Genomic DNA, 18,115 nt, shown 5'->3' on the forward strand with positions numbered 1-18,115 from the left:
AAAAGGGTCCTCTTCAACCAGGCGTTGGGATGAACAACATTCTATGCCCTTTAAAATGTGTTTGGGGTAGGGGAGTTATTGGGGTTATTATTAGGATTAGGATTTTGTGTCTTCATTTTGTATTTGTATGTTGTAAACTGCCCTGTGATTTTCAGATGAAGGCAGTATATCAATTTTAATCATCATCATCAGCAGCAGGAGGAGGATGCTGAGCCTCAGGGACCGTTTTCCTGACCCTCTTTACCCCCCCCAAATCCCCTCCACATCCCCTGAACCACCACCAGCAGGTTCCCACAAGCACCAGGAGGAAGGAGCGCTCTGCTGGAAGGGAAAACTCTGAGCCAGTTCCTGGGGAAATGAAAAGCCGTAGCTCAGAGGCTGAGCGTCAGCCTTGCAAGCAGAAGCTCTCAGGTTCAATCCCCGCTGGGACTGAGAGACCCCTGCCTGAAACCGTGGACAGCTGCTGCCAGTCCGTGTAGACAGCGTTGGACTAGATGGGCCAGCAGCCAGACTTGGCCCAGCTTCCTGAAATCACGCTCGCCTGCTCACCTCCATGAAGAACGAGACGAAGAAGGCCACCAGCAGCATCAGCAGCACATACACCCTCCAGATGGTTGGGGTGCAGAGAAACTGTGAGGAAAGAGGTTGCAAGCTGGTTAAGCTTCCGCTGCGCCTTCAGGTCAGCCTGCCTGGCACCTGCCCCCTCCTTCCGCACCCCACACCTCTGGAGCCCGGCCCAGGGCTCTGTGTTTTGCCCCAAGCGCAGACCATGGCGCTCCAATCTGGTGCCGGCTGCCCATATCCTTGTGCTGAGGGGAGCTCCGAGTTCACCTCCGCTAGGCACTTCCGACTCACCTCCATTCCTCTGTAGACGGCGTCCAGGTCAGCGAAGAAAAGGAAAAGGGAAACTCCGAGCTGGACACACAGCAGGCCAGAGAAGATATCTGGGGAATCAAGAAGAGGAGGAGCCCCCAATGAAGCCCAGGAATCGGGGGGCCTCTAGGATCAGGAAGAGCAATGGGAGATGGGAGGCAACAAGCAGGTTCCCATGTGCCCCTGGATCTCAGGAAGGGCGACTGGTCACTGGGGCTGCTCCTGCTGCCACCACAATGGGCTCCTTCCTTCCTTCCTTCCTTCCTTCCTTCCTTCCTTCCTTCCTTCCTTCCTTCCACAGGGTGTGATAAGGAGCAAAGAGACAATGCATGGAAAGCTCTCTGAGCACTGCAGGAAAACACTACCTGGGCTGTGCCCAGAACCAGACCCCTGACAAGGCTGGTTCTGGGGTCTCGGTGCTCTGCTGGGCTGGGTGGGGCAGAAGTCATCATGAACCGAAAAGGCAGAAAAGGACATAAGGGTCTGCTGCCCCCACCCTGTGAACTCACAATTGGTGTAGATGGGCTTCCGGAAGGGCTTCCCCTTGGAGAAGACAAAGGCTGCGATGATGCAGTTGATGGTGACCAGTGGCCAGAGAGTGGTGTCCTCATAGCTCAGGACGGAGTGCTCCGGGGCCGTGGCGTTGCTAGCCGTCCCGTTGCCTAGGGACACAGGGTGGTCTGCAGTAGGGCACCCCCTGGAAGGAAGACACACACACACACCACCAAGAGTTACTTCCTCTGCCTCGTTGTCCTGGTCAGATGCAGGTCAGAATGAAGAGGCAGAGGCAGATGCTGGCCAAGTTAACTCTTCATTCAAGGAAATGGCAGGCAACTCGGCCTAGTGGTCTCAGCAACCCTTCCCATCAGGTCTTGGCCCCATGGAACCGTTGCCAGGCTGAAGGTCCCTGCCTTCCATCTAAGGCTCCTCCTCTCCCGGATGTTTCCCAAGCCGTCTCAAACTGCGTCTGAGCACCTCTGATCTCTGTTCTGCTTTCCTCCTTATTCTGGGAGAACAGGGGAAGGGGAGCTTGTGGGAATGTTCAGGGTGGCAGGAGAGGATATATTGTTTATTAATATCCTTCCTAACTTGCGCTAGCAAGTTCCTTTATGTAGCAGAGTTTAAATTCCCCTTCTTACACGCACAGCAGATAGCTGGTTGCAGGCTCGTGTGAGCCTCTCACTATTATACAATTCAGTCTGTTTCAGATTGAATTGTACGTTCCTGGTAAGTTCCCTAGAATCCCTCTTAAAAGAATAAAGATGCCACAATCTTATTCAAAGATGATGAAAAAGTTTACTCACATCAGTTCACAGTTGGATTCCTGAAGGCAGATTTATTTACAAATATGTACATGTTGATCTACCCCATATGGGGGAATAATCCCAGTGCTTATGCTAGCTGAGAAGCTAGCAGAGCAGTCCTAGCTTGTCAAATGAAGAAGGGAATCAAAAAGAGAGAGGTGTGCTGCGTGACTTGTCCTTTTGTTACCTGGACAGGTTTAGTCAAGCCCACCTTTAGACACATGCTCCAGCCAGGAGGAACAGGAAGTTTCAACTAGCTGGACCAAACATTCCCTCGCATGTCTTCTCTAGCATTAGAATGAATGCTGTACTTGACTGCCTCTCATGGATCACATATCACATATCACAGCCTCTCTGGGTTCTGCAGCAGCCTCTTGAACCCACTCCTCTGCTCCAGCCTCAGAGTCTGAACTGCCCCCGTCACAGGTTCTTCCTGCTCACTAAACCCAGTTGCCCCTTTGGCACCCAGCACCACCTGCCAATTCTTTCTTTTAAGGAGATACTTTGCAGCTCAAAAGGATGAGGCATCTAACCTCCCCACAAACAGATCAGAAAGAAGGCTCCACCGAGAGAGGATCTCGTATGACTTCCCCGTGAGAAAATCGGGGGTATCCTCCGTGAGCAGAGGCGGCCTGGGTGAGCTCCAAGGGAGATTCCGCCCCCACCTTCCCACTGCTGCCTCTGGGAATAAGGGGAGCCTCTACCCTTAGACACCAGCAAGAGGGAAACGGCACCCCCTGGCCACCCACCCCAGCCCACCTCTAAGCCTCTCCCTGGAAGGTGCGCTCTTTGGATGGGGGCCTCACCTGTGGCTGCGCAGGAAAGAGTACCAGGGCTGCTGCTTCACATACAGGAAGGCGAAGACCTGGATGGTGAGGGTGAAGAGGACGTTGAGGATGATGGAGAGCAGGAGCGGCGGGGAGAGGAGCCGCCCGGGGGGTCGGTAGGGGGCCAGCTTGGGGTAGGCGTGGGTCAGGCTCACTGTGGGGAGGAAGACACGGCATGGAGAAAGCGAAGAGTTTAGAAAGGTTGCCCTTCCCTCTCTCCTAACACTATAGAATAATTCTTTATTATTCATTTTAAATTACAATGATCCAAAAGAGCCACATTATCCCAATACAGTACCAAATTACAATACAATTAAATAGCCAATTATTCAAATACCAAATTAAACAACGTTGGGTGACTTCCCATGTGCTGGATTTCAGGGTGCAGAGTTCTTATTACAACTGCATATTTAATAAATTTTATTTCTGCAAGAAGAGTTTATGTCCTGTAAATTTCTGTGTGAGATGTTTGTTTCCCCTCTGTTTCTTCATTCTCCCTGTTGTAATCCAACAAATATGGCTCTCTTCTTCCACTTTTTTGCTCCCTATCTTCTCTTCTCTGCTCACAAGGGTTGCATGTTTCCCTGCGTCACTCACCATCCTGTCTGTCAAAGTCTAACAAAAGGTCTGGCATCCCGCCATACAGAGGCGGAGCTAGCTGCTCCGGCCGGCGCACATGCTGTGCACATGGGGGCAGAGCTAGCCGCCTGCGGTGAGCATCCCTGGGGGGCACCCATGGTGAGCATCGAGCGTCCCGGGGGGCAATGCCCAGGGGTGGTGTGATGATGTCACCCCCCTCAGGGATGACACCCAGGGCGCACCGGCCCCACCACACCCTCTTCCTCTGCCACTGCTGCCATAGCCCTGGGCAGGTCTCCAACTTATCTTTCTCATCCCACACTCAGTGGTTAAGGATCTGACATCCTGCCAAAGCTATGGCAGATCTTCAAAAGCCAAAGCTGTGATGGCCTGGGACTTGGGCTCGGACTTGGAACCAGAGGAGTCTCGGTCTGCACCGGATCCTTTGCCTCAGGCAGTTGGATGCTTTAAATTGTATCAATCCTCTCTCCTAACACTAGAACTGGTGGACATCCAACACACATGGGAAGATTCAGGACGAATAGAAGGAAGTCCTCCTTCATCTGTGGAACTCCCTCCCACAGGAGGAATCAACGGCCCCCAACTTGGATGGCTTTGAAGAAGGATGAGAACCGTTCAGGGAAGGGGAGAGAGCTATTGATGGGGACCAGCCCAGATGGCTGTGCTCAGCCTCCACAGACAGAAGCAGCATCGCTTCCAAATCCCCGTTGCTGGAACCCACAGGAGGAGAGAGCTGCTCTTGTGCTCAGGTTCAGCTTGCAGGATTCCCGTCGGGGCTTCTGGCTGCCCACAGAGAGAACAGGATGCTGGACTGGAGGGGCCATGGGCCTGATCCAGCAGCTTCTCATGTTCTTAAAGACAAATTGCTCAAGTGAGCGCCCTCTTCCGCCCCACAGGCCGCCAGCATCAGGACCAGGCGCAGAAGAAGCATTGTAGAGGTAAGGGGGGTGGAGGTGAGGAAGGAGAGCTGGCCTGGAGGAGTCAGCCAAGAAGAACAGGAGGCTTTGCGGAAAGCAAAATGTTTGCTCCAGGGCGAGTTCTCAGGAAGGTGAAGCAGGCCCAGTCACTTACCAAATCTGAGCTCAGAGAGAGGCAGGCTTGGAGGCTGCCCTTCTCCCTCCCAAGGCTGGCCAGAATTTGAACTTGAGCGCTGCTCATTCAGGTTAGGTAAAGGTAAAGGGACCCCTGACCATTAGGTCCAGTCTCAAACAACTCTGGGGTTGCGGCGCTCATCTCGCTTTACTGGCTGAGGGAGTTGGCGTACAGCTTCCGGGTCATGTTACTACTGGAGAGGGGGAGACGGCCTATAGGAAGGAAGTTGAGCAGTTGGGGGAGTGGTGCAGGAAAAACAACTTACTGCTTAACTTAAAGAAAACAAAAGAGATCATTGTGGACTTTAGGAAATGTAAATTGAATATTCAGCCACTTATTATTGAGGGGAAGTGCGTGGAACAAGTCTCAGTGTTTCGATTTCTGGGAATGGAGTTGAGAGACAACCTAACCTGGGGAGAGAACAGCAAAGACCTGGTGAAGAGAGCACAGCAGAGGTTATATTTTCTGAGAATCCTCCGGAAAAACAATCTCTCCAAGGACCTGTTGGTGGCATTCTACCATTGCACTGTGGAGAGCGTACTAACTTATGGTCTGTGCGTGTGGTTTGGGAGCTGCACGGCCAGGGAAAAAACAATGCTATCCAGGGTTGTAAAGACTGCAGAGAGAATTATTGGGTGCACTCTTCCCACCTTAGATCAAATCTATGCTGCCAGGTGCCATAAGAAAGCGGCAGAGATAGCACATGAGAGTACGCACCCCGGAAATGATCTCTTTCAGCTTCTGCGTGTTTCACATCTGACTGTGTACCTTCCTTGTTGCAGCAGCCCCAAACCCAACCCCCTGAGGGAACTCGCCTGCTAAATACACAACCCCATAACACAGTGATCTGCTTACTTGTTAGGCACACGACTAGTGTGATGCCGACATCTTGAACGAGGTACTGCATATTCCCAACGATCTGTATTTGCTAAAAGTGGGGCAGAGAGAGAGAGAGAGAGAGAGAGAGAGAATGAGTTCACGGAGGACTCTCAGTCCTGCCGCTTGTGGACAGATTGTTACCCAGATTGTCTCAGACCGAGTGGGAGAGTCTAGGGGGCTTTGCAAAGGCACCCAAAGATGTCTTGCTGGGACTGGATTCGCACACGGGTCCACGCTCCATTGTAGCAAAATAACTTCCCTGCCTTACAGGATCCCAGGCAACAAACACATTGCTCCTTTATGTTGAATGGTTTCTTTAAATGTAAAGGTTCATCATTGTTCCACCAGTTGTGTATGTCTTTAAGGGGCCAGAGCAAAATAATGAGACCTAGCTTTACAGCTGTGAAACATAGCAGGTGCTGCTGAGTTGTGTTGATTAGGCTGTGTCAGCAATTGGGTCTAGTATATAAGGAGCAGCACCTAGCTCCTCTCCCATTACCCTGGGGGAGGGGTTGGTGGTTGGGTCTGGTTTGTTGATGTATTTAGTTTTTGTTTTTCTTATTAAAACCTTGTTTAAGTTATTTTTGAGTCCATACTCCAAATAGCCAACACTTTAGATGGAGGCTTTTTATAAAGACGAGAACCACTGTGGATCAAGTATCTGGCTGTGACTTTGGGAGAGACCAGGGTTCAAATCCCTCACTCAGAAATGCAGCTCTCTGTGGGTAAGGAGTATTAGTATATTAATTAATTATAGTAATAAAAATAAATAAAGGACTCTCTTCAACTGAAGCCATTGTCTACCTCCAAGTTAGAAGTACAGTTTAGGGGCACAAGCTGTCAGTCACCCACCATTTGGCCTTTGGCTGAATTTACTGTTAGAATTCCTGCTCCATGATTGCAGTCATGGGATTTTTGTCTTTCACATGACGGTGTATGTTTCGACTCCACAGAGTGGGAAGTGATGGAGACAGGATGTTTGTCTTACTGTGTTCCGTTGTCAGGGGTTCAGAAGGAGAGACACAGGAGGGGGAGCAAATGGAGAGTGAGGAGGAGGAGTACGAGGGGGGCGCAGGCAGTGACAGTGGCCAGAGTTATTCCACAAGCCTCTCTAGCGAATCGGAGGACTCACAGAAGGGAGCGCCGGTGGCCAGAGCAAGGGAGATTCCAAGGGAGAAACCTCAAGAGGGAGGGGCCAGCGGGGAGTCCCTGAACAGCAGCTGGAGATCAGGGCCAGCGTCTCCACCAGAGCGCAGTGGGGAGGGGGAGTCCCAGGAGTCGGGACCAGTGTCCTCACCACCAGAGGGAGGAGAGGAGTCAGGTTTGGCAACACCCACATCAGGAAGCGGGGAAACGGTCAGAAGGAAAGTCACCGGCTGGGCGCGCGCGCCAAGTTCAAATGTACAGGAGCGCGGCACAGCGGGGAGCCCGGGAAGGGAGCCAGGTCCTAAAGCCCGCCGGAGGGAGGGGCAAGACTCAGGAGGCTCCGCGTCAGAGGAGTCCAGGAAGGAGGGAACCCCAGAGGGCAGAAGGACCCAACGCAGGAAAGAGCAGCGCAAGAGGTGGAGCCGGGCTAGAATCTTAAACTGGTGTGGGTGGAGCAGTGAGTCAGAGGGGACTTAGCCGGTCTAGCGTTAAGACGTGGGCCTGCGCGCCCAGAGCTTGGAAATGGAAACTAAACTTCAATAAAGACTTTTGTATATAATATCCACTGGGCGTTGGTCCTCTGTGAGCTGGGACCTAGCGGCAGTCCTGACATCCGTGAAGTGGGACTATTGTCCTTTGTTCTTTCTCTCTTTGCTGTCTGATGCTAGAGAGAGGGGGAGCCATGTTGCAGTGCTCCGTGTGTGTTTAGATGTAAATAAAGTAGATTAGCCAAAATGCTGAGTTGCTGAGGTCTGTTAAGCAAGCTGCGAAGACTCTGTGGATCCCTAAGTGTGCTGGTGTCTGTTGGCATCGGCCGCTGTGATGTTCGGGCTGAAGAAAGCTTTTGAAGCTCCCGAACGATCAACCAGGAGGGAGAGAACATGCCAGTCGGGCATGTGTCTTTGCCAGCATCCTACTCAAGTGTAGGACAAACTCCTGACATCTACACCTGTCAATATTTACATATGTACGTACCCAAAACAGCAGAGCAGTGCCAATGAACTGGCCCATCGCGTACACGGTCAGGTATTTAATCACCGAGAAGGAGGCCACGAGGGCCGCACGACCTTCCCTGGGGAAGAAAAAGAGGCAGCTCAAGTGCAGAAGGACAACTCGAGGCTGAAAGACTCAGCAAGTGGCTAGGCATGCCAGGGCAAGTACCAGGAGTGTGCCAGTCCCAGTGGGTACTTGCTGCAACATGGAGGCTGGGGCAGCAGTGCCAGTGGCGGCAGGACAGAAGGAAGTGTTATAAGAATTTTAAGGTCTCAAGTACAGAATAAATATTCATAAATGCATACATATCTAAATATATGAACCATGTGTCTGAAACAGTATGGGAGAGCAATCCTGAAGCCATTTTGATTCTCCCAATGACCTCAAATATTCCTCTACAGTAAAGGAGGCAAATGGGGAAAGCCATCCCATTGCCTTTTCGCTTACAAATCCTGTCTGAAGGGCGTGTTTGTGTATGAATAGGGTGAACCTGTGACCGGGATTCAGGAAACAAAAATATTGACCATCACAAAAGAATGGCCAGGCTGCCCAGGTAATGCAGTCAGTGGCCATTATCAGGTATCCTGGCAGGCAGGATTTCTGCTGGAGACCGCCTCCTGCGTGGGGTGATGTTTTGGGGGGATGGTCTTGGGCCACAGGGTCGGCAATTTCAAAAGTCTATATAAGGGCTTGCACACCATTGTTCTGGGTTCCTCCTCCCTCCTGCGTGGGGTGAGTGGGGACTGTGTTTCAACAGTTATTTGAATAAAGATCAGGCTTACTAACCGCATTGCTTGTCAATATATCGTACCTTTCCATGTATAAGACTAGGTTTGTTCCTTTAATAATTATGCTAAAAAGTGGGGGACCAGGCTTGACTACTGTAACTCACTCTACACGGGGCTGTCCTTGAAACTGTCCCACAAACTCCAGTGGGTGCAGAATGCTGCGGAGAGACTCCTTACGGGGTACTCGCTGCGGGATCACATTCACCCAGTGCTATACCAACTGCACTGGCTCCCGGTGGAGTATAGGGTCAGGTTTAAGGTGCTGGTTTTGACCTTTCAAGCCCTATGCAGCCTAGAACCCACGTACCTACAGGACCGCCTCTCCTGGTATGCCCCGTGGAGGACCTTAAGGTCCACAAATGACAACACCTTGGAGGTCCCAAGTTGCAAGGTGGTTAGATTGGTCTCAACTAGGGCCAGGGCCTTTTCAGTACTGGCCCCAACTTGGTGGAACGCTCTGTCACAAGAGACTAGGACCCTGCAGGACTTGACATCTTTCCGCAGGGCCTGCGAGACAGAGATGTTCTGCCTGGCCTTTGGATTGGACTCAGTCTGACCCTTATGTTTCCCTCCCCTTACAGCTTTGATTTATGGGCTATTTTAAAATGAGGCTGCATTTTAAATCACATTTTAACCTGTATTTTAAATTGTGTCCCCCCCCCCCCATTACGTTTTTACTGTAATTTTACTGGTGTTAGCCGCCCTGAGCCTGGCTCTGGCCGGGGAGAGCAGGGTATAAATATATTATTATTATTATTATTATTATTATTATTATTATTATTATTATTATTATTATCATTACAACAGGAGGAAGGAGGCAACGGAGAAAAGCCACACTGGGTCCCACAAGGCGCCTCCGGAGAGGTTTGGCCTGGCGGGAACAAAGCCACGGAAGCGAAGGAGGCAAAACCCACCTGATCAGTTCCGGCACACACTCGATGTTCGGGATTTGGGAGGTGAAGGGAGACGCGACAGAAGCCTCTTGCTCCGAGAGGGAGATCCCGGCGTGAGCCATCTTCAAGGCCTGAAAGAGTATCAGCATCCGCCCCCTTTCAATCTCAGATGGAATCAAAAGTATTGTAGGAACAGGAATTGCCTTTTGGTTTTCACTTAGGACCCGCCACATCCGTGGGGAAAGGGATCCGGGTGGGTCACAAGCTTGCTTGCTTGCTTATTTATTTATTTATTTAATCTAATTACCTACCCCGCAGTCGTTGGCTCCGTCACCACACATTCCCACGTAGTAGCTAGGAGACAGGAGGGAACATAGTTTAAAAGTTCAGGTTTTGGTTTTGTTTTTTTTAAAAAAAGATGTTAAAAATCCCATTCACAAAACGATCAGAAGCCTTCTTATTAGGGATAATGTCAACTGAAATCAAAAAAGAAGTAAGATCTCTCTTTATGTATGCAACGTCCACAGCCAGAATTTTTATTGCAACGTATTGGAAAAATGAAACTATACCTACAAAATCAGAATGGCAAGTTAAACTATGAGAATATCTGCAAATGGCAAAAATGACAGGGAGGGTATGAGGGTATTCGATGCAAAAGGTAAATCAAGAATGAATTATATTCAAGGAATAGCTTAAACATTACTGTGACGGCGAAAAGGTCCTTCTCCCTCTCCCCTGAGCTCCGCTCCCAGAATCACGATGGCAAGCAAGGAACCTACTCTAGCTTCTGAAACTCTTCCACAAGGCTGGACTTCTGTGCTGGAGACATCCTGGCAAACACTGTTGCGTTCAGAAGAATCTGTGGATAGGGGAAAAAACCCCACCAAATAAACACAGAATTATAGAATTGTAGAGTTTGAAGGGACTCTAAGCCTCATCTAGTGGCGTCTCCTTCATTGAATGCTTTTAAACAGAGGTTGGATCTGTGGGATGTGAAAAACAAGAGCAGTCAAGTACAACATTCCTAGAGTGAACATGTTTACACATGGGGAGGAATGTTTGTCCAGCCAGCAGGTCAACTTCCTGTTTCCTTCTGGGCTGGGACAGACTTCCTCTGCATGTGACTAGAGGTGGGCATGACCTCACCTGTGCAGGTAACGACAAATGCACAGGGCAGGGCAGCCATCTCTTTCTCTTTGACTACATGCATCGAAGAAGCAACATCTGCTTAACCAAAGATGCTCTCTTGGCTTCCAGAGGGACTGTCTCCTTATGAGATAGTTTCCAGGTGTATGTTACTTTTCTAAGACAAGTCTGCCTTCCGCGATCTGATTGTGAACAGAATGTTCTTTTTATACTTTTATAGAAAGCTATGTCGTGTCTTATCTGTTATGAGGGAATAAGGGGGAAATACCAGAACAGTTATTACAGAGGCTTTAGCGAGCCTGAGCAAACGCATCTGCTGTGAGTTTAAAAGGGGGAATGTTACTCTGCTAAATTGTGGAACTTGTTAACACAAGTTGGAAAGCCTATAATCAAACAATATATCCTCTCCTGCATCCCTGAACATTCCCACAGGATGGCCATCTATCTGGGATTCTTTAGCACTGCAGAGGGCTGGACTAGATGGCGCTGAGGGGATCCCTCCTGTTCAGCAAAGCTACAATTCTATGAAACAGTGTCCTGGAGGAGTCCAGGGAGGCCATGCAGAGGAGTCAATGACGCGGGAGAAATCTGGGAGCACCAAAGAACATTTGCACCGTGGACAGAAGATCAAGACGGTCCAGTACAAGCCCACCCTGAAAGCGCAGGACGTTTATTGCTTCACAAGACACACACCTGGAGGCCCCTTCTGCCCAAAGAAAGTCTTGCATTGCAGGCTGGTTCCAAGGAAGCACCCTTAAGGATGCATCCTGGTCTCAATGGGGGGGCCATTCCTCATTCCCTACCCCCACCAGCCCTAGGGACCACCCACCGCCTTCCCCACAGTGTACCTTTGGCAAGAGGCTGCCGAAGTGTTTCATGAGGACGTGATAGGTGTCGCCATTCAAGGCGAAGTGGAAGTCGCTCTCTTTCCCACTAGCATCAGAGACGTCAATGGAGATGTCGGGAGTCTGGAAGTCAGGAATTACGCCCCGGTGACTTATTTCAGAAATTGCGCAATTAGAAGCATCTCAGCCAAACGGCGTCAGAAGCTTGGGGGCACATCCATTCCACCCAGATTGAACCTATGCAAAGAGCTCTGGAGCTCCTGCCTTACCGTGGTTTCATCTGTCTTGGGCACCTCCTCTATCAGCTGCCAGGTAACGGATGCCCGGTTGGAGCCCTCTGCCTCCCTGGCTTCTACCAGGATCACTCTGGTGCCGATGGAGAACATCCCACAGGTCCTGGCGACTGTGATGGCTGTCTGAAGATTGTCACCTGGAAGCAAGGGGAAGGAAGAAGATCTGTGAGGCTGTTTGTGGGGCTCATTTGCCCCCAGGATCTCCAAAACCACACCTGCCCTTCTGCACACCCAAAGGGACTTTGGGCTTCTATGTATTGAAAAGCAGCAATCCTCTCCCCTCCCATTGCCAGTAACTAACTGAAGGTCTCCTATTGAAAGCCCAAAGGCCGCTGGGACTTCTCTCATCCTGATTTGCTGATAGGGTGTTGACACGTCTCACCATTCATCATCCATTTGAGGCATCTAATCATAAGCCTGCATTTTTTTATCAAAGCTTATATGTTTGATCAGGGCTTTTATTTTAAAATGAGCTTAAAGATTTTCAAATGTTTCATGCCAGGCAGAAGACCAGCTGCCTAGAGAACCTTGGCAATGTTTATTCTCCTGGACAAGGGGGCCCCCTGATTTATAGCAGAAAACAATTCTCAAAGTCGTAAAAAGGGAATTACAGGCTGAGAGCCAAGGTTACACTGACCCTACAAATTAAGGGTTGGTAAATAGTAAAATGAGCCATATCTTCTTCCTAAGGTTAAAAAGGCCAAGAGCAAATGGAAAAGAAAGCAACTGGCTGGAAGGGGAGTGTAAACAGAAGAAGAGGCTTTTTTCCCCTCTTTTATTTTGAGGCTGTAAACTGTTCCTTTTCACTTTGAGAAGGTTTATTCTTTTAAAAGGCTACCTATGATAATGTATGAAATATATTAGCTTAAATGTAATTATGCAAAGGATCTAGAAAGAAAGAAATGTTAAATTCTTATTTCATAGAGTCATATTGCAATAGGAGACCAGAGGGGCAAATGAGCCCAGCCTCCTGCCAGACAGGAGACGCCAACGAGCACTCCTGATATATGGTTGTCAGGCCTTTTGTTTAGAGACCTCCAAATGAAGGAGATCTTTCAATGATGATGTGAACTCAAGATCCTTGAAGATAAAAAGTTAAGATTAACCATCTGTTTTGGAAGGCAATAGGGCAAGGAGGGCAAGAGGTGAGCTGGTAATTAAGATTCCTTGTTGAGACACATGTAAGATATATTACTACTTATTTGTCATTTATAGATATAAGAATATATAGCTCTTTGTGTCCCATAAAAGGACAAAAGGAAATGGGTGTATCTTTTGTGATTGGTTCTAGCAAACAGCCAATAGGAATTTCAACCAGGCTGATTGGATAGAGGCAGCCACAGGAGGAGCAAGGGGGCTGGATTAAGGAAATATAAGTGCTGGCCAGAATGGCAAGAGGCTAGGCCAGAGCTTGGTAACCATATACCACTGTGCCTCTCATTTATTTGTCTGACAAATAAATTACTATTTTAATTTCTCTATTGCTGCGTTGAATATTTCATTCCAGCTAAGCGTTAACCACAAGCAGGGTGCTACACATTCACCTCACATTTTTCAATGCATTTCGCAGTCACTTTCCAAACAGGAAGAAAAGTGTGTTTCTTTGTGGCTCTGGGCCAAGAGAGAACTTTCCTCTGCTTAAAATGTGCACACCAGCATCCCACAAAATACTGGCAGTCTGCAGGTGGCCGAAAACACTTGAACCGAACCCCCCTTTTGGACCACCATCTTGTTTCTATTCGATACCATCCAGAATGGCTTAATCTGTTGGGAGAATCGGACTCGATAGCTCAAACGCTGCATGCATTTAGCCAAAGGTTTGCAAATGCCAGTATATGATCACAAAAGGAGAAGAAAAGCTTCGTTTCTTGGGAAATCTGTCAACTACATTGCACTTCCAGCCTGCCCCCACCCCTGCCTATGATTTTTAGAGAGACTGAGCCCCACGTATGTTTGCATCAATAAAGGCCTGATCTCTCTCCCCCCCCCCCCCCGTTAAAGCTTTTGGGAAACCCCAGTGAGGGAGAACCCTTTGCAAACCCTTCACAAACACACAAACACAACCAAGAGGCTCCCCCCCCCCGCAACCTACCTACCTGTGACCATGACGCTGCGGATGCGAGCAGAGCTGAGTTCTTCCAGGACAGCCTGGGTCTCCATCTTCAGCCGATTCTCCATGACCAGGAGACCCAAGAATGTCAGGCCGGACTCCAGCTTGTCTCTGGGTGGCAAGAGGGGAGAGTGAGGGGCTTCTGAAGGGGCCCAGAGGAGCTGCTGGACCCAGAGAGGCCTGGGGGGCTGCTCTGGAGCACAGCTTTAGGTGGCCGGCCCCACAGAGAGTCCTCTATGAAGCCGCCCCCCACTATGCCTCTGGCTGCCAGTGAGGCTCATCCACACTTATGTTATAAGAAAAATACTGCCAACCGCCTCAGCGTCTCACTGGCTCAGTCGCCCCCGAACTCGCAGCGCAGAGCCACCCGCAGCAGAAGAGCCCACCACAGCGCTCCAACTGACGGATGGGCTCTTCCCCAGACCCAACTCTCAGGCCCCGGATTCTCAGCCTGGTGCCCCTGAGATCGCAGCACCCCTAGTGCCTGTGGGTAAGACAGCCCTGCTCAGTTCCTGACTCCAGGTCACAGGCTCACCCTACTCATATACAGATACGCCCATAAGACAGGATTTGTGAGCAAAGAGGCAGTGGGGAGGCTTTCCCATTTCCTTCCTCCTTGCAGAGAAACATTTGAGGTCCATTTGGAAGAGTCAAAATGGCTTCAGGATTTCTCTCCTGTTCTATTTTAGACACGTAGTTTATATACTTATGTATGTGTCTGCCCTGTAAATTTATGAACATATGATTTATATATATAAGACCTTAGAATTCCTACAACACTTACCTTTTGGCCCTGCTCTTTCCATGCTTAAAAGTTCTGTGTCTGAGGGCTGATGGGGTCCCCCCCCCACCCCCTGGAGTTTTCCCTGCAAAAATTGGCTCTATAAAGTCCAGTCGGTGCAAATGTCAATTTGGGTTTTCTGCAGATTGCTGTTTGTGCCAACTGACCTTCAAAATGCAGGTTTTTGTGGGGCTCCAGAGCAGGAGGCAAGGTGTGGGGGGGGCGTGCAGACCCTGAGCCTTAAACTGCAGACCCTGCCTGGAAATCACGGCAGAAAGGTAAGTGGTGATGACCCCTGACACGGAAGGGAGATGACTGCGCTCTTGATAATGAATGATATAAATTGAGCCCATGCCTGGTGGAGTCAGGCCAGCATCAGCCCCGGGGGCCCAACCTCAGCCAGCCTCACCTTTCCAAGTTGTCCAGGTTGACGCCCCTGTTCAGACGGAGCTCCTTGTGAGCCAGCGCAATGACGCGGAAGCCTTGAGACGTGAAGCACTTCAGCTCCCTGTGGAAGTTCTTTGGGACTGCCGGGCGGAGGGGGAGAGAAGAGAGGCGCCAGTCAAAGAGCAGCAGAGGGGCTAACCAAGGATCTGCTTGTTTAAAATAATAATGATTTAATAATAATTTATTATTTATACTCCGCCCATCTGGCTGGGTTTCCCCAGCCACTCTGGGTGGCTCCCACAAAATGTTAAAAGCACAATAAAACATCAAACCTTTAAAAAATTCCCTAAACAGGGCTGCCTTAAGATGTCTTCTAAATGTCAGGTAGTTGTTTATTTCCTTGACATCTGATGCGAGGGCCTTCCACAGGGCGGGTGCCACTACCGAGAAGGCCCTGTGCCTGGTTCCCTGCAACCTCGCTTCTCGCAGGGAGGGAACCGCCAGAAGGCCCTCAGAGATGGATGTTTAAAACGGCTCCCCCTAAAGTCTGACCCAGCTCTTCACAGCTTATCTTTCATTGTACAAAGTTTGGTACCTCTCTTCATTTAAAGACTTTCAGAGACTTTGAGTCTAAGATTTCATTTTGAACTTGTTATTGTTTGAAGGAATTCTATAAAGATTGTCTATTACGTATGCATATGGTCATCATGTTGCCTAAACATTGTTGATGTTCTCTTTTGCAACACAGGGGTTTGTTGGGATACTTATTGTGGAAAAACGCCACCTCTCTCAGCCTGAAAGCGTGATGAGTGCTGTAACCCCACAGTCGCCTTTGACTGGACTTAACCGTCCAGGGGTCCTTTACCTTTTTTACCTTACAGGGACATGGATCTTGGGGCCTTACCGGTGTTGGTTTTGCAAAAGCCGGCCACCGTCTCTGGGGCTCCCTTCATGTAGAGGTCATAGACATCATTCCCAATCTCTTGCGTGATGACAGACATCCTCAGCAGAGAGGAGGAGAAGGGAAACTGGTGCAGGATCGCGATGCCTTCCAAGGGGGCCTGGGAGTGGCGGGAACAGAAGGCTCTTAGTGGGAGGTCTCCCCGCAAGTGGGTGGCTTCTATTCAGCACCATGACACCCAAGGCATCTACGTAGGGGCTGAACAAGGAGGCACGACGAGGGCTAGAAATTTGACAAGCTGGATGGGGTGCAGAGGTGGGCGCCCAGGATGATCAAGGGTGTGGAAACCAAGACTCAGAAGGAACGCTTGAAGGAGCTGGGTATGTTTTGCCTCAAAAACAAGAGACTGCAAGGTGACATGAGAGTTATCTTCCAGTATCGTAAGGCCTGCCCCATGGAAGAGGGAGGCAGCTTGTTTTCTGCTGGTCCAAACTGTAGGACCTGAACCAATGGATTCGCATTGCAAGGAAGGAGAATCAGATTAAAGACCAGAAGAACGTTCTGACCGTAAGCGCCATTTGACAGTGGAACGGACTCCCTGTTCTCTTTCTTGAAAGTGGAACCTTGGTTGTCGAACGTAATCCGTTCTGGAAGACTGACTTCCGAAATGTTCAACAACTGAGGCGTAATTGCCAGTTTGCAAATTCCTTTTTTAAAATGGAGAAACGCGCCTTGGAAGCCGTTTGACTTCTGAGGCACATTCGAAAATGGAAGCATTCCCTTCCAGGTTGTTGGCCTTCGGGTTCCGAATTGTTTGGTTTCCAAAGCGTCCGACAACCGAGGTTCCACTGTCTCTGCATAATTATCTGTCTATGTATTTCTAATAGTATAACTAAATCAGTAATTTTTGATATAACTGTAAAAACTACTGTCAGAGCTGCCCTAGGTCCCAGCTCACAAAGGACCAACGCCAGTTCTTATTATATACAAAAGTCTTTATTGAAGTTCAGTTTCGATTTCAAAGCCGCGGCGCGCAGCCCTACGTCCTGATCTCTAGACCGCTGAAGCTCCGTCTGAATCTCCTCCCCCTAGACACCAGTTTAAGACTCTAGCCCTGCTCCACCTCTTCCTCTGCTCTTTCCTCCTCTGGGTCCGCCTGTCTGCTGGGGTCTTGTCCTTTCTGGACTCTTCTGATGCTGACTCCCCTGAGTCTTTCCCCTGCCTCCGACGGGCTTTAGGACCTGGTTCCCAATCCGGGTTTTCTGCTGTCCCGCGCGCCTGTACATTTGAACTTGGCGCGTGCGCCCAGCCGGCAACCTTCCTCCTGACCGTTACACTGCTCCTGTCACTGCTTCCCCCTTCAGGGGGGGGGCTAGCTGGGCCTGACCTCCCCTCCGTTCCCTCACTCTCCAACAGAGGCGTGGTCAGCCCTGACTCATCTTCTCTCCCCACCGGAGGAGACGCTGGCCCTGATGCATGGGACTCTTCCCCCCCCCCACTTCGCTCCGGTGGGGGAGCTGGCCCTGATCTCTCGCTGCTGCTTTGGGAGTCTCCGCTGGCCCCTTGCTTCTGGTGCGTCCCCCCTGGGACCCCCCTTGCCCTGGCCATCGGCGCCCCCTTCTGGGAATCTTCTGATTCGCTGGAGAAGCTCATGGAATCTCTCGGGCCACTGTCATACTCCCCTACGCTGCCCTCCAATTCTTCCCCTTCGCTCTCCATTTCCTCTCTCCCCTGTGCCTCTGCTCCTGAGCCCCTGACAACTACTCTGAAAATTTATTATTCCAAAAATGAAAACTTCATCTGGTTGTAAATATTAAGATTATACCGGCAATAATGAGTCTTCTGTAAAAAAATGATTTAAATCATGGCTTACTGACTAGTGATTTAAAATTGTGATTTAAATCGATTTGATTTAAATCAAATCCACCCTGATAAAATTTATACGCCACTTGATGTAAAAAGAACCCCCCTCAGAGCTATTTACAAAGAAGGCAGCAAAATTATCAGTAAGTGAAGTTAACAACAATAATTCCAAGCTTTCAAGAAGTTAAAGTAACAATAGACTGAAAAACAGAGAGCATCTGCTTGAGTTGACATTCCTGCATTGCAGGGGGTTGGACTAGATGACCCCCCGAGGCCCTCGGGGATCAGAGGTAGCCTGTATGGTCTGCGCTTGAATGCTCCCGCCGTCACTGTGAAGAATGTAGGCTGCCTTGGCTCTCTAGTGACCGCGCAGGGGGAGGAAATATCCGCTTTA

General features: G+C 49.8%; 1 protein-coding gene across 1 annotated transcript in view; it reads right to left on the reverse strand.

Moving 5' to 3' along the window:
* Positions 1-287: 287 nt before the first annotated feature.
* Positions 288-18,115, reverse strand: part of LOC310841274 (putative cation-transporting ATPase 13A5) — a 77,388-nt gene continuing 59,560 nt past the window's right edge. The window contains exons 16-29 of the mRNA XM_083731848.1: positions 15,862-16,018; positions 14,980-15,097; positions 13,776-13,900; positions 11,656-11,816; positions 11,390-11,509; positions 10,175-10,254; positions 9,707-9,749; positions 9,417-9,526; positions 7,697-7,793; positions 5,552-5,624; positions 2,984-3,158; positions 1,383-1,570; positions 856-944; positions 288-630 (exon numbers count right to left, since the gene is read on the reverse strand). Of these exons, the coding sequence (XP_083587974.1) occupies positions 532-630; positions 856-944; positions 1,383-1,570; positions 2,984-3,158; positions 5,552-5,624; positions 7,697-7,793; positions 9,417-9,526; positions 9,707-9,749; positions 10,175-10,254; positions 11,390-11,509; positions 11,656-11,816; positions 13,776-13,900; positions 14,980-15,097; positions 15,862-16,018 (1,635 nt within the window). The 3' untranslated portion in view covers positions 288-531. The remainder of the gene's footprint in view (positions 631-855; positions 945-1,382; positions 1,571-2,983; positions 3,159-5,551; positions 5,625-7,696; positions 7,794-9,416; positions 9,527-9,706; positions 9,750-10,174; positions 10,255-11,389; positions 11,510-11,655; positions 11,817-13,775; positions 13,901-14,979; positions 15,098-15,861; positions 16,019-18,115) is intronic.

Source organism: Podarcis gaigeae (genome assembly GCF_964106915.1).
Source record: "Podarcis gaigeae genome assembly, chromosome: 1".
NCBI lineage: Eukaryota > Metazoa > Chordata > Lepidosauria > Squamata > Lacertidae > Podarcis > Podarcis gaigeae.